The following is a 12,676-nucleotide window of genomic DNA, read 5'->3' as shown; positions in this document are numbered from 1 at the left end:
AACGAAGTGGACACCCACCTGTGGTTACTGATGAACTGGTTCACACAGTTGGAGAGAAGATAAAGCACTACCGTAAGTTTACACTTAGTGCCCTTGTTATGGAAGTTCCCCAAATCTCACGATCACCAGTTCATGAAATTGTTACGGAAAAACATCAATGATGATGATGATGATGATGATGATGATGAGCTGAAAGAACATGTTACCACATTGTTGAATACTTCTTCTATGAAGAAGGCATACAAAAACTTGTGCCACGCTAATAAAAGTGCCTACAAAATTTTTGAAGCTGTGTAGAAAAGTAGTTGAACAGTTGTAGATTTTCATACAAAAAAATATTTTTTCTGTTTCTGTACACGCTTGTTTTATATAACCAAACGGAACTTACTTTGTGGACATACTTCGTAACAAAAATAACAAAAATTGTTAAATATTTGTACTTGTGGAAAATTTCAGTGCACACCGTTTGGATCATGTTACCATGCTCACTTCTTGAATGTGATACAGTAATACTTCCTTCTTTACCTGTCACAGTCAACATTTCTTGAAGACAATTTGTATGCATTGATAAAATATATGAATACAAAATCATTAAAACAGAGTTCATCATGAAACAGTGATAGTAAAAATGTTGCAAACTACAGCAGTATGTTAAATCTATTTAAGATTTGGTGTTATTGAGTGAAGACTACGTGCAGTCTTTACCACGTAATGGTTAGGCAGTTTATGCTACAGGTGTAGTAGACAGCTGGTGTCTAATCACTTTTCAAGTCTGTCTTAAGCTGAGCTTATAATTTTCAGTATGTGTAAGATGGTTAATGTTAGTCAAAACAAGCATTCAGTATTGTCATTGTAGACTGATTTGAAGAACAACTGCAACTGAGAATTATTTTCACTAGATTGAAAATATGCATCAGTTGTAAATGATCTATCTTTCATTGCACAATTAGTTTCAGTGACTACATGTTTTGTTAAGTCACTGGACCCATAACTATGACTTAACAAAGATTTTGATGTGTGGCACCTGAAGCTGGTGATAAATGTCTCCGAAACTAGTTATGCAATAAAATAGGGATCATTTACAACTGAAGTGAATTTTTAATCTAATCAATATTATTGTAGTTACAAAGGCCAGGTGTTATAAAATTTCAGCAGATAACTGTGTTAAGTGACACTACAGAAAAATTATCAAATACACAAATAGTGGATAGAAAAATGTAACATGTTTCATAAAAATAGTGAGAAGTAGCCACAGTACCACTGAAATTAATGCTTCTAAATGTAAACTTAGGTTGGTGGAAGTAAGAAAAAGAAAAGTACAGATAGGGACAAATAGGTAGTACATCAAATCACATGTAATTCAAAAACTAGATAATTGGTTGATAATGGCCCCACTTTGAGAATTTTTTTTCCCCCAAAACCCAACTGTGTTCATCCCTGTACAAGACCATTATTAAAAGTTATTCTTACTGCTACAAATTTAAAATGTGACTTTCCATATTGGAATCGCACCATATCTTTAATTACTGGTGTGTGTAGTAGTACAAGCACAGCCGAGATGGAAGTATCTAGCAGGATGTCTCCAATAATTGAAAAGTACTAAGTAAATTTAATTTGTGAATGTGTTCTGTATTCTCAGCATCAAACAGTATTATCTTAAGTTTGCTTTGTGATTCTATTTTTTCACCTTCCTTGATTCCATTCTTTTCACCTTCCTGTATCTTTCTGTCTTTTTCCCTTCCTTCCATTTTTCTTTGTATCATTCTTTCTTTCTTTTTATAATCAGGTTTTTTCAAGTCGCTCTTACCTGTTACTGGTACATCTCACATTCAGCTTTTCATTTATATCATTCCTTTGAACTCTTTGTTTCAACAGTGTCCTACACATTCTTCCTCTCACTGCTAAACATTTGAAGCTTCTGGCTTTCTGTGCTTGTATTTGAAAGTCACTATTACTGCTACCAGTGTTACCTGCTTCTGGTTGCTCAGCTGTTTATCAATTTCATTATTCACTATTTATTTCATCTCTTACATATCTCCCACTCCTTGTTTAAACAATTTCTAATTAGGTAATTGGTTTCTTCCATAAGAGTATATTATATTGCCATTCCTTTAGTTTGTCTCTCCTCTCTTGACTCTTAAATCCAGGCCTTTTTTCTGTTACAGTTGTGCACTATCTTGTCTCCTATATGCCCCCTTGATCGAGGGGGCATACAGTAGAATAATACGTGTATTAACGTTACATCAGTTTCCAGTTGTATCATTATGGCTTCTAGTACATTCAGTATTTGTCAGCAATGATCAACAGTAATCATTAGCCTCTTTGCATTTAGTTTTAGCCTGTGGTCTGTATGCTATTTATTTCATGCACAAGCATCTTCCCATATCATTTCCATTCATTTCAGTTACATGGGTTATTATTGTGCTTACAGAGTCACTTAATTGTCTGTCTGCGACTTAACATTTTTTGTATATGATGTGCACTTCAAAGATTGATACAGATCTTTATTTACCAAATCTGATTCTGCTTGCGCAGAAATGTTTGTATCCATTTTCACATGTTTGAATTGATAACACCATAGCACTATCGACCTCTTCTGCTTCTGTGCTTCATTGTTACTTTTCATTGGCTATGTCTCAAATTCTTAATTGTGGTTCTTTGCATATTTTTTGTGGTTTGACATTTTGCTCATACACACTTAACTTACTTTGCCAAGTGTTGTCTTGTGACCTTTTACTGTCTTCATCTCAAATCGTAAAAGCGAACTTATTTTAATCGCTTGTTGCTGTCATATATTTCTGTATGCTTTTTGTTATGAAGCTAATTTTAATACCAAGTTTCATTTTTGCAGAAAATGAAATTTATAATTAGATTGAATGCATTATAGTAAAAACATTTGTTCTCTCAGCTGCAGAAGTAAATACTTTGCATTTTTTTACAGTGTGCTCTTGTTTATACAGCCTTTCAGGCCACTGTTAATAAACTTTGAACAGTTACGGATTGTGTTTTTTAAATTTAGTGTGTGTTTTAAGACTTGCAATTTTTACCTACATTTTAATATTTTTGATATAGACTGTTCTGTATATCGATGATGATGATGGTGGTGATGATTTTTTGCATGCCTGTAGAAAGCTGTCCATCAGCAACACATTTTGATCATCCTTTTATAATAGGCATATTCACCTGCCACATTGTCAGGAAGAAAATTTTGAAAGATCTTTGGATTTTTATAAATTTTGATGGCAAACAATGTAGAACTTGGATACATAATCAGTATTTCATAATGAAAATACAATAATCAATTCTAACCATATACCAATAATTGACCCTTCGTATCAGTTAGACAATCTTGTGCTGTAGTGTGCAATAAGTTGCTTAAGAATTTGCAGAGTGTTATTAAATACTGTCTCCTATATGCAGTAACCTTTTCATGATAAAATATTTCACTTTATCACTTTAGCAGTTCTGTGTGGTGAGTTGAAGTGCTATTCTTTGAGTAAATGCTGTATTGCTTCTACTGTGTGTGTGCCACACAAGAAAACAAATACGATGACAGTTTTTCACGGATAGACCCCTACTCAAGGTGTTGTGGTATACTTCATTAATGCACTGCATGGACTTTGCACTCTTTCCTTAATTGTTTGTTACGAACATGCTACACTTAAAATCCATGCCTTAAACTCCATTCCTGTAGTCAGTCAGGAATACTATCATCAGTTTTGCAGGCCCTTTCTCTGAAACTGTCATTACCCACTTCCATAAGCACATTTGCTAGTGAACTTCTGATAATTCACATGTTCATGGGAACTAGATAGCTCTTCTTTGACATCTTTGTAATGTCCCTAATAGGAATGTTTGGCAAAATGTTGTCATAATGTTGTCATTATATTATAGTATTTAGTCTAGGTAGGCATCATCTGAACATATCTTTGATGAAAGCATTTCTTTTGAAAACAATGACTTTTAGTTTTGCTTTTCAAAACTTCAGTTTTGCTTTTCAAAACTTCAGTTTTGCTTTTTCAGTTTTACATTACAGATGTACGTAAATATCTAGATGATGCACCTCCATTTGTCCTTTAATAAAGAATAATGTGGTCATTGTCTTGTGCTTTTTGAGTCAGGACACCGTTGGAGCTAGAGTTTTACATTGTTTCACATCATTGGACCATAAAATAAGTAAGAACAGTTATTGGGAACACTTTATTTTTATTATGCTTTCATTTGATATTGTATGCTGTATTGACTCTTTCTTGGATTTTACCAAGACAGTAGCGATTCAATGTAATGGAGTTCGATTAATTTAGACTTGTATCTTAAAGTGTCTCCTGTAGGATACTTAATGCCACTTTGTGATATGTCACAGTGTAATTAGTGAAGACTACATGCATGTTAAGGTTCAGTTCATGCAAATTTCACCCCTTCCCTCCCAGAACAGTTAAGTGATAACAGCTTCATTCATCCCTCTATAATCTCCATGAAATAAAATCTTATAAAAAATGATTTTAGTCCTTTTTGTCACAATCTGTGTGTGTATATTTTGCTTTCAGGAACCTAATTCGTATAAAGTGCTTGCTCACTCACTAACTAAGTAACTAGTGTTTCTTAACCAGATGCAATTGACTTGGGAATTATGTTATCTAGTACATATGTATCAACAATTACGGCTGTTGGTGTGTAAGAATTCACTCTCATAGTCTCTAATCTCCCAAAATTAAAAGCATTTTTTTATATATTCAAAATAAGTGAGCTTTTTAAATTAATTGATATAATGCTATCACTTTCATGCTTTTTGCTTGCTGTTGTTGGGCCTTGTTAGTTCGAGGAGCCCCAGCAATACCAGCATCTTACAAGAAGGTGACAGCCAGTTTGACTGTCAAATGTTGTGTCAATTATAATAAGATCTGATTGCAAACCCAAAAACATCACATATTTTTGAAACTGCAAGTTTCAGCCATATACAAAAATATTGCTCATTCAGTTATCTCATATGATAATATTTGCTTAAACCAAATTCTGATATTGATGACTATGGAATATTATATACCTTTATAAAGATTGTAATGTATTTGAGTTTTCATTGAAATTTTGAATGTATGTTGTTACTGTTTAAATATTGAACAATAGTAATGGTGGTGCAAAGAGACACCCGTATCTAATACTTGGTAACAATGGTAACTTGTTGCTCCTAACAAGCTGGCAGGTGAATGTGCAGTAAGATTGCAGATGGATATTAACTACTTCTACATATTTACAGCTTATTCCTGCATGAAATGCATGCTCTAGAAACACAACATTTTTTACATATGAAATGTTAGAGGATGTAATCATTAAAGATGCGGTAGGTGTGCAGTGTGTTACTTAAACCTTCTCTCTTTTTAAATAACTGTAAACTATTAATTTCATTAACTTGTACGTATTCTTTTCCAAAGCTTACTGTGTTGCTTGTCTGCTAGCTTCAGCAGTCCTCGGTGGTCAACTGAACAACGGAGTTCTTTCTGTGATCTCAACACCAAGTCACCTGTGGCAGTTGTTCGACCACATTTCCCCTCCCCACCACCTGTCTCAGAATCCTATTCCACTCTTGAGAAGGAAACTTTCAACTCAGCAGGGAAAGATAGCAACTCTTCTGCCTTTCAGTAAGCATGCGTGTGCTTTGAATGTAGATATGTTGTTCTTACTGTAGTTAGTTGAATGTAATTTGATTTTATGCATTTCTGAGCGCAATTGTAATTTGTAGTCGACTTCTTCATTCTTAGACAATATGTTTTATGAACTAAAGTTTCTGTTAATGATGTTGCGGGTCATTGTGTTTGCAAACTATAGCTCATTGCAAGGGAGATTTGCCAAACTGATTAGTTGGAGAAATCCATTCAGTGTCGCTCACTGCTTATACTTGGACTGTCGTACTCTAATATGTGTAGCAGTTTACACAGTTAAAAATGTATTTAAAGTCCTCCTGAAGATCAGATTTTTGTTTTCCATGTTATTTATATTAATTAAGTTTCTGCCAAAGTTTTGCATCAGTATAAAGAAATTTAAAACTAAACTGTAAACTTAGTTTTTGTACAAAACCATGGAACCCCTAATAAATAAATTCCTTAAGATGATTAGGAAAATAAGAACATAACATTTACAATATATACTTTTTAAATTAGAGTGATCAGGGACACCATTGCATATCTGCATAGAAAATCGCCATTTGAAAAACATCAGTAATTAAAATGCATAAAATAAGGGAATGGCAACCAATTACATACAGTGGGCTGGTGCGTGGTCTACAGAAACACGTAGTAGAAAATAGTGGATAGTGGACACTATATTTCAGACATTTGCTCTTCCCCCCCACCCCACCCCCACCCCACCCCCACCCCCTCACTCCACCACCGTGAAAGTGCACACATTAACACACACACAACCATGCAGGCACCCAAATGTACAGATGTGGGGTTGCGGCGATACTGATTATTGAGTACCAGTTATTGGAAACACCTGCCTAGGTAAATAAGTGGGTGGGGAAGGATGTGTGAGAAAAAGAGAAGGTAGTGTGAGACAAGTCTTTTGATAGATGACTCTGGCTGCACGAGACAAAATTATTTCACAGAGTAGAGCAATAAGGGGGAAAGAGGGCAAGGGAGGGGAAAAGGAGAGGAAAGTGGTGGTGAAAACGTAGGCAGAGAGTGGAGGGAGTAAGGGAGAGGGGTGGAAGAAAAAGCAGGAGGGAAAGAAAGAAAGAAAGAAAGAAAGAATGGAGAGACGGGGGAAGGGGCGGAGAGAGGGGGGGGGGGGGGGTGGAGGTAGGTAGAGAGAGAGAGAGAGAGAGAGAGAGAGAGAGAGAGAGAGAGAGAGAGAGAGAAGGGAAAAGGTATGGTGAGACAACGGGAAATAAATTAGCATACATTTAGGCCAGCGGGCTTAGAGTGTGCGGGGTGCAACAGTATTATGAAAAGGAAAGTTGCTGCTCACTGTATAACTTAGATACTTAGTCACAGATAGGTGGAACAAAAAGACTGTCGCAAATAAGCTTTTGGCCAACAAGGACTTTGTTGAAAATAGATCTCTCACACAAGTGGGGGTTGCAGCGAGACTGATTATTGAGCACCAGTTATTGAAAACACCTGCCCAGCACATGCAGCTCTCACACACGACTGCAGTCGTGTGTGTGTGTGTGTGTGTGTGTGTGTGTGTGTGTGTGTGCTGTGCCCCTCCCCTCCTCCCCCCCTCCCCCATTGTCTGTTTTCAACAAATGCCTTGTTGGCTGAAAGCTTATTTGCGAGTCTTTTTGTTGTGCCCTATCTGCGACTCAGCACCTCCGCTGTATGGTGAGTAGCAACTTTTCTTTTCACAATATTCTTACGTTCCATGCTGGATTTTTCATTGTTGGATAGTGCAGGATGTACTAGAGATAATTCTCACCTGCATAGCTCAGAGAAACTTGTCGGAAAGGAGTGTTCAAATGGCCCATGTAGTGAAGCAACTATTGAAGTATATAACATGTTTGACTCCACACATAGCCATGCCTTTTATTGGATAGGAGATGCTGCGACTGGAATGCAGCTGCAACAGGAGGTGGTGGTAGGTGCATGTGTGAGGCAGGTCTGACACCTGGGTCATCCACAATGGAATGACCTGTGGGGTGCAGGATTGGTGTAGGTATGGACAAGGATATTGTGGATGGGTGGCAGAACACTACTTTCGATGCTGTGGGTGGAATTTTGAGTAGGATATTCCTGAAACATTTTGAATGTGATATACTTGGAGATTAAGAGGAACTTCTCCTTTTTCCCTGCTCCCTCAATTTTTCTATGTCATTAACTTGTTGTGCACTGTCACCTTTCTGTGTACTTTATAACAAAGTATTTCTGCCAATAACAGAGATCATGTTTGTGTTGGAGAAACAGAATTTGTGGACCCTCTTTCTGAAATGAAGCATGCTTTTCTGCAAAGTTGCCTTTTATTGACTTCATTTCTTCTTTGACAAATGACTTCACTAACATCAGATATTGCATTTATGTTTGATAATCCAAATTTGTGTTGTAAAATATGACTAATGTGATATGATAATATTAGAGCTCATAAACATAAATCGTGCATTTGTTTGTGTCGGGTTGTCTTCATCTTCTTAACTGTGCTTATGCCTTTTGCTTTGCATATGCTGTGTCTTAACTTTAAAGTTAATTTAGATTCTTCCAATCTGAACTCATACATAGGAATTTTCAGCATGTAAGAGAAGAACATATTTTTTTGTGTTCATGAAGAAATCGTTGCAGGGCATCTGAAGTTGAGGTTGCAATCTGTTGCATGGCAGATGAGAGTAAAGTATTGGTGCCTGAAAGTGACTGTTTAGTCAGCCTTGAGAGGATGCTTTCTCATGAAAGAGTCAAGAGGTTTGTACCTGATAGTTGTCTTGTTGATTTCGTTTCTGGTGGTAATTTGATGAAAGAAATAATGAATGGAAGGAAGTAAGGGAGAAGGGGGAGAAAGAGAGAGAAAGGTTGATACTGAAGATAGTTATGCTTGTGTCAAACTTTGTTTGAAGTTAAATTTTAAAGAGCAATTATCAAAACCAGTAAATATCACAGCAAACTTTAACAGCTTTGGTGTATCATGACACCTTTAGAATTTTCATGATGTTTAATGCACTTTCAGAAAATGTGTAAGCATTTTAGCCGCAGGTCATTAAAATGAGGAACATCTTCAACAGTTAATTTCTGAGTTCAGCTTTCACAGATGAGAGAGATGGTGCATATGAAACAGCTAATGGAAGTGATGCTGTGTGGTTATTCAGTCTGATCTTAGATACTTTAGGATGAAAATGTTGTAACATCATGAGCACCAGTGATGATAAAACTGGTAGTGGAATTATCACTTAACAAACAGTTGCAGCAATATGATTTAATATAACTTGTGTAAAAAGTTCTTGAAATGCATTATAACAGAACCCAAAAAGAAAAATATGAAAAAAGGTTTTCTTTCGGCACATCTTCCATTCAGAATTTTTTTTATGTTGTTTGCAATTCAGTGCAGCAATGCTTGCGTTTTAGGCCGTGATTGTGAATTACTTGTGCGATTCTAATCACATTGCCAGGCCCTCTTGCGTTATAACATACATGAAGTAGCTGCATTCATGAGTGTATTATAAATTTACATCAGCGGTTGTGTTGTATTTGAACTGACACTACCCTTTGAGTATGTCAACTGTATCAAAACTTTAACATTAGGTGAATAGCCATTGTAATACCTGTTATCTTAAGCATCTCATAGTTTCAGAGGTTTTGCAATTTGTCTTCATTGTAGTGATTGAAAGCAGCATATTGATAACTTACTATGCTAATAAATGTGATGAATGAGATTCAAGTCTCTCTCTCTCTGCAATCTGGATTTGTATTTACTACAGGATAACAAATTTGATATAAGTGTTACAGAATTGGTTCCAAAAGTAGTTTTCCTGCTAACTGACATTTTTAGAGTGATTGAGTGATTTGATTGTAATTCATTTATCATCAGCACACTATTAAATACTAACTGAAAGAAAAGAGTGCTTCATGAATATAGCCAACGTTTCTAAAATAGAAAGTCTAGCTTCAGCCCAAAGATTTTTCTCATCATGTTCGACAAAAATCATGAATTTTTTTCACTGTTTCTTTGTAAATTCCAGTCCATCCCCACAGTACTCTACTTGAATGACGGAAGTTGCCAAAGAGAGAAGATTTATCATATATCACAATATATTTTCAGTAACTGTTGCATAATAACAAATTGCACTCTAGTCACAGAATGCTGTAAGAAGTTGGCTCATGAATGAAACTAATACTAACTTAATTTGAATATGCATTTGTAGTTTGAAGCATTTCACATCAATAATTTATAGTGCATTTGTAGTACATTGAAGTATTTCCTATTAATAGTATGTAGTGCATTTGTAGTACATTGAAAATATTTCCTGTTAATAGTATGTAGTGCATTTGTAGTACATTGAATATTTTCAAATTTTGGAGTTAAATGCCATCTGGGTAATGTGCAATGTTTATTTGCCTTTTATTTATTGCTCTCGCTCCTTCCTGACAAATACAACAAAAGTTTTGCACAATTCTGGTACTACTAGATACATAGAGTACTCCTGAAAAGAAAAAAAGGTAGGTAGATAGATAAATGAAAAGGGGAGGAGGGTGGGGTTACATACATTGTTTTCACTGCCTGTTTGAGTTTTATTTCTTGTGGACGCATTTCAGATATCACCACCTGACACTTCGGGAGACAAACACATAGTTTATTACATTCATAAACACAAGTTAATCTGTCAGTTTCAATTTCCCTCACATCTTTACAGGTTCCTACATGATACTTCATTTGTTTCTTGGTGTAGTATTCTAAGGTAGTTACTCTGTTGGGGGTGGGGGTGGGGGGACTTATTTCATAGGAAGCTCTTTTATTGTTTTAGTGACATTCTCTTTACAAACATTCTGAAAAAACACCAAATGTGACATGAAGAGAGAATGTTAATGATGCAAAGTAAGTATTCAGATATTGTGCAAGCATCTGATAATGACATGAAATTGTGGATCATGAACCATTAGATGGATAGATTGAATAGCAAATGACACAATACTGAATAGATTTGTGGAAAAAGCAAATATATGGCACAACTTGAGTAAAATAAGTCACTGATTGATCAGACATCTGCAAAGGCATCGAGTTTGATAATGAAAGGACATGTGGTGGGGTGGAGTGTATAAAAAGTCTAGAATGAGACCAAGGCTTGAATACAGTAAGCTGGTTCAATTGGATGTGGATTGCAGTAGTTGCGCAGAGATGAAGAGGCTCGTACTGGATAGACTAGTGTGGAGAGCTGCATTGCACCACTCTTTGAACTGAAGACCAGACAACAACCGTTAAAGATTGAATTCAGTCAGCCCTTTTTTTCTGGTGGTTGCAGTGTTAGTGTTTTACGTGTAGTACTCAACATATACACAGCCTCTACTAATTTATCAGTATCCCAAAGAAGTATTACAATATATGATTCCCAGTGAAGTTAAATTCCTGGTATTGCCTGGCATTTTTCCTTGGCAGAAGGATTGGTATGGGGTCCACTCAGCTTAGTGATGCCAATTGAATGAGAAGCTAAAGCTCAAAGGCTGAGAAAGCAGACAATGGCCAAGAGGGTGGTGTGCTGACACCACGTCCCTCCTACCGCTTCTGATGAGGCCATTGACAGAGGATGACGCAGCAGTCAGTTGGTACCACATGGCCCATCAGTGTCAGAACACAATTATTTTCTGTCACATAGCCCATGCTGCAAGGATGCAGAAGCTTTCTTCCAGATGGCCTTCTAAAAATCACACACACACACACACACACACACACACACACACACACACACACACACACACACACGTTTGGCTGTGTGCTGTTGGATTTGGCCCCAGCAGCCAGACACAGTGTTCACGTGCGTGCAAGCACGCGGACATGTGCGCGCTGTCTATTTCAGGAGGAGGACTTGTGGCCGAAAGCTTACGTGTTGTAGTCTTTTTTGTTGTACCTGACTGAGAGTCAACATAATGTATATAGGCACACACATACTTCTTTGTTAATATTGCTTGTCTGTACAAGAAATTACTGTTGCTGAATGGTATTAAGAAAATTCAGAATGACAAGCAGTAGTTTAAACGGATGTGCTGAATGCCAGCTCTCCTTAAGGATCCCCCGAGGGGGCTTGCCACTCTTTGGCGGGTTCGTGCTGTGCTGCCGTGGGCCCCCAGCCTTAGCAGCATTTTCTCCCTTCCGTGCTGTACACCTATCCTCTTGGTATTCTTTTTCCCCTCCCTTGGAGAACATGTGTGGGGTATTATTGGGAATGTTCCGCATTCTGTTGCTGATGTACGAAGTCTCACCTTTGTTTTTCACTTTCTTTTCCTTTCTTTGTTTCCCTTCTCCTCTCGTTCCCCCACTTCGGCATTTGAGGATGCTCTTTTTTTCTTCTTCCTCCCTGTGTGCTCCTGAAGGCCGACCCACATGTCTGATGCATAACAGGTGTAGAGTTGCTACTACAGGCCACAGGAGCAGGAGGATCCTGCTCCATGGGGTCCACAGAAGCATTGGCTTGCTTGTGTGGTCGGTCTGTGGAGTCCACCAGTGATAAACGGTTGATGCTGGTGCACCGGTGAGACAGAGGCCGGCTGGGCTACGGTACCACACGGCAACACCATCGAACAGGATCTTCGATTTCCAAAGTTGAAGACAGTTTGCCTTTAGTGGACTTCTTTGAGCCTTTCCGGGTAGAGGAAGACCCGGGTGTTTGGCTGGAGAGATGGAGGAAGTCTTCACGGGAGTACTCCTTCTGTCCTTTCCTGCCTACTGGTGATGCAGTCGGTGGCTTTGCCTCCTGAGGCGAGAGTTTGACAGTTTGTTACACAGTGGGACAGGGGCATGGCAATGCTACCTTGACACTGGGCAATTTCACAACCTCAGAGCCGAATTTTAGGTCGCATGTCAGCGTGGCCACATCTTTCATGGAGCGAGGGGTAACAAGAACAGAACTATAGGTGCCAGACGGGAGAACACAGGGTTTGCGACTAGCCAGTAACTTGCGAGCTACTGGATAAGGCACTTTTTCCTTTAACCAAATCTCTTTGACAGCTCGTTCCTCTAGATACATGGGAAAATCCTGAGAGGAAGGGGC

General features: G+C 37.7%; 1 protein-coding gene across 5 annotated transcripts in view; it reads left to right on the top strand.

The window, feature by feature from the left end:
• The window catches only part of LOC124711602 (RILP-like protein homolog), a 155,219-nt gene that overhangs the window by 100,018 nt on the left and 42,525 nt on the right, over positions 1-12,676 (top strand). For 2 of the 5 annotated variants that reach the window (XM_047241759.1, XM_047241758.1), the window contains exon 6: positions 5,454-5,636. The exons of 2 other annotated variants lie outside the window; for them this stretch is intronic. In XM_047241759.1, coding sequence (XP_047097715.1) covers positions 5,454-5,636 — 183 coding nt within the window. Of the gene's footprint in view, positions 1-5,453; positions 5,637-8,267; positions 8,385-12,676 lie in introns of all 5 variants that reach the window. One more of the 5 variants, XM_047241760.1, reaches the window with a different exon arrangement.

This window comes from Schistocerca piceifrons, chromosome 8 (assembly GCF_021461385.2).
Source record: "Schistocerca piceifrons isolate TAMUIC-IGC-003096 chromosome 8, iqSchPice1.1, whole genome shotgun sequence".
In the NCBI taxonomy this organism is placed as follows: domain Eukaryota; kingdom Metazoa; phylum Arthropoda; class Insecta; order Orthoptera; family Acrididae; genus Schistocerca; species Schistocerca piceifrons.
Note: the sequence above shows the minus strand (reverse complement) of the source record. Positions and strands in the feature narration are given on the sequence as shown.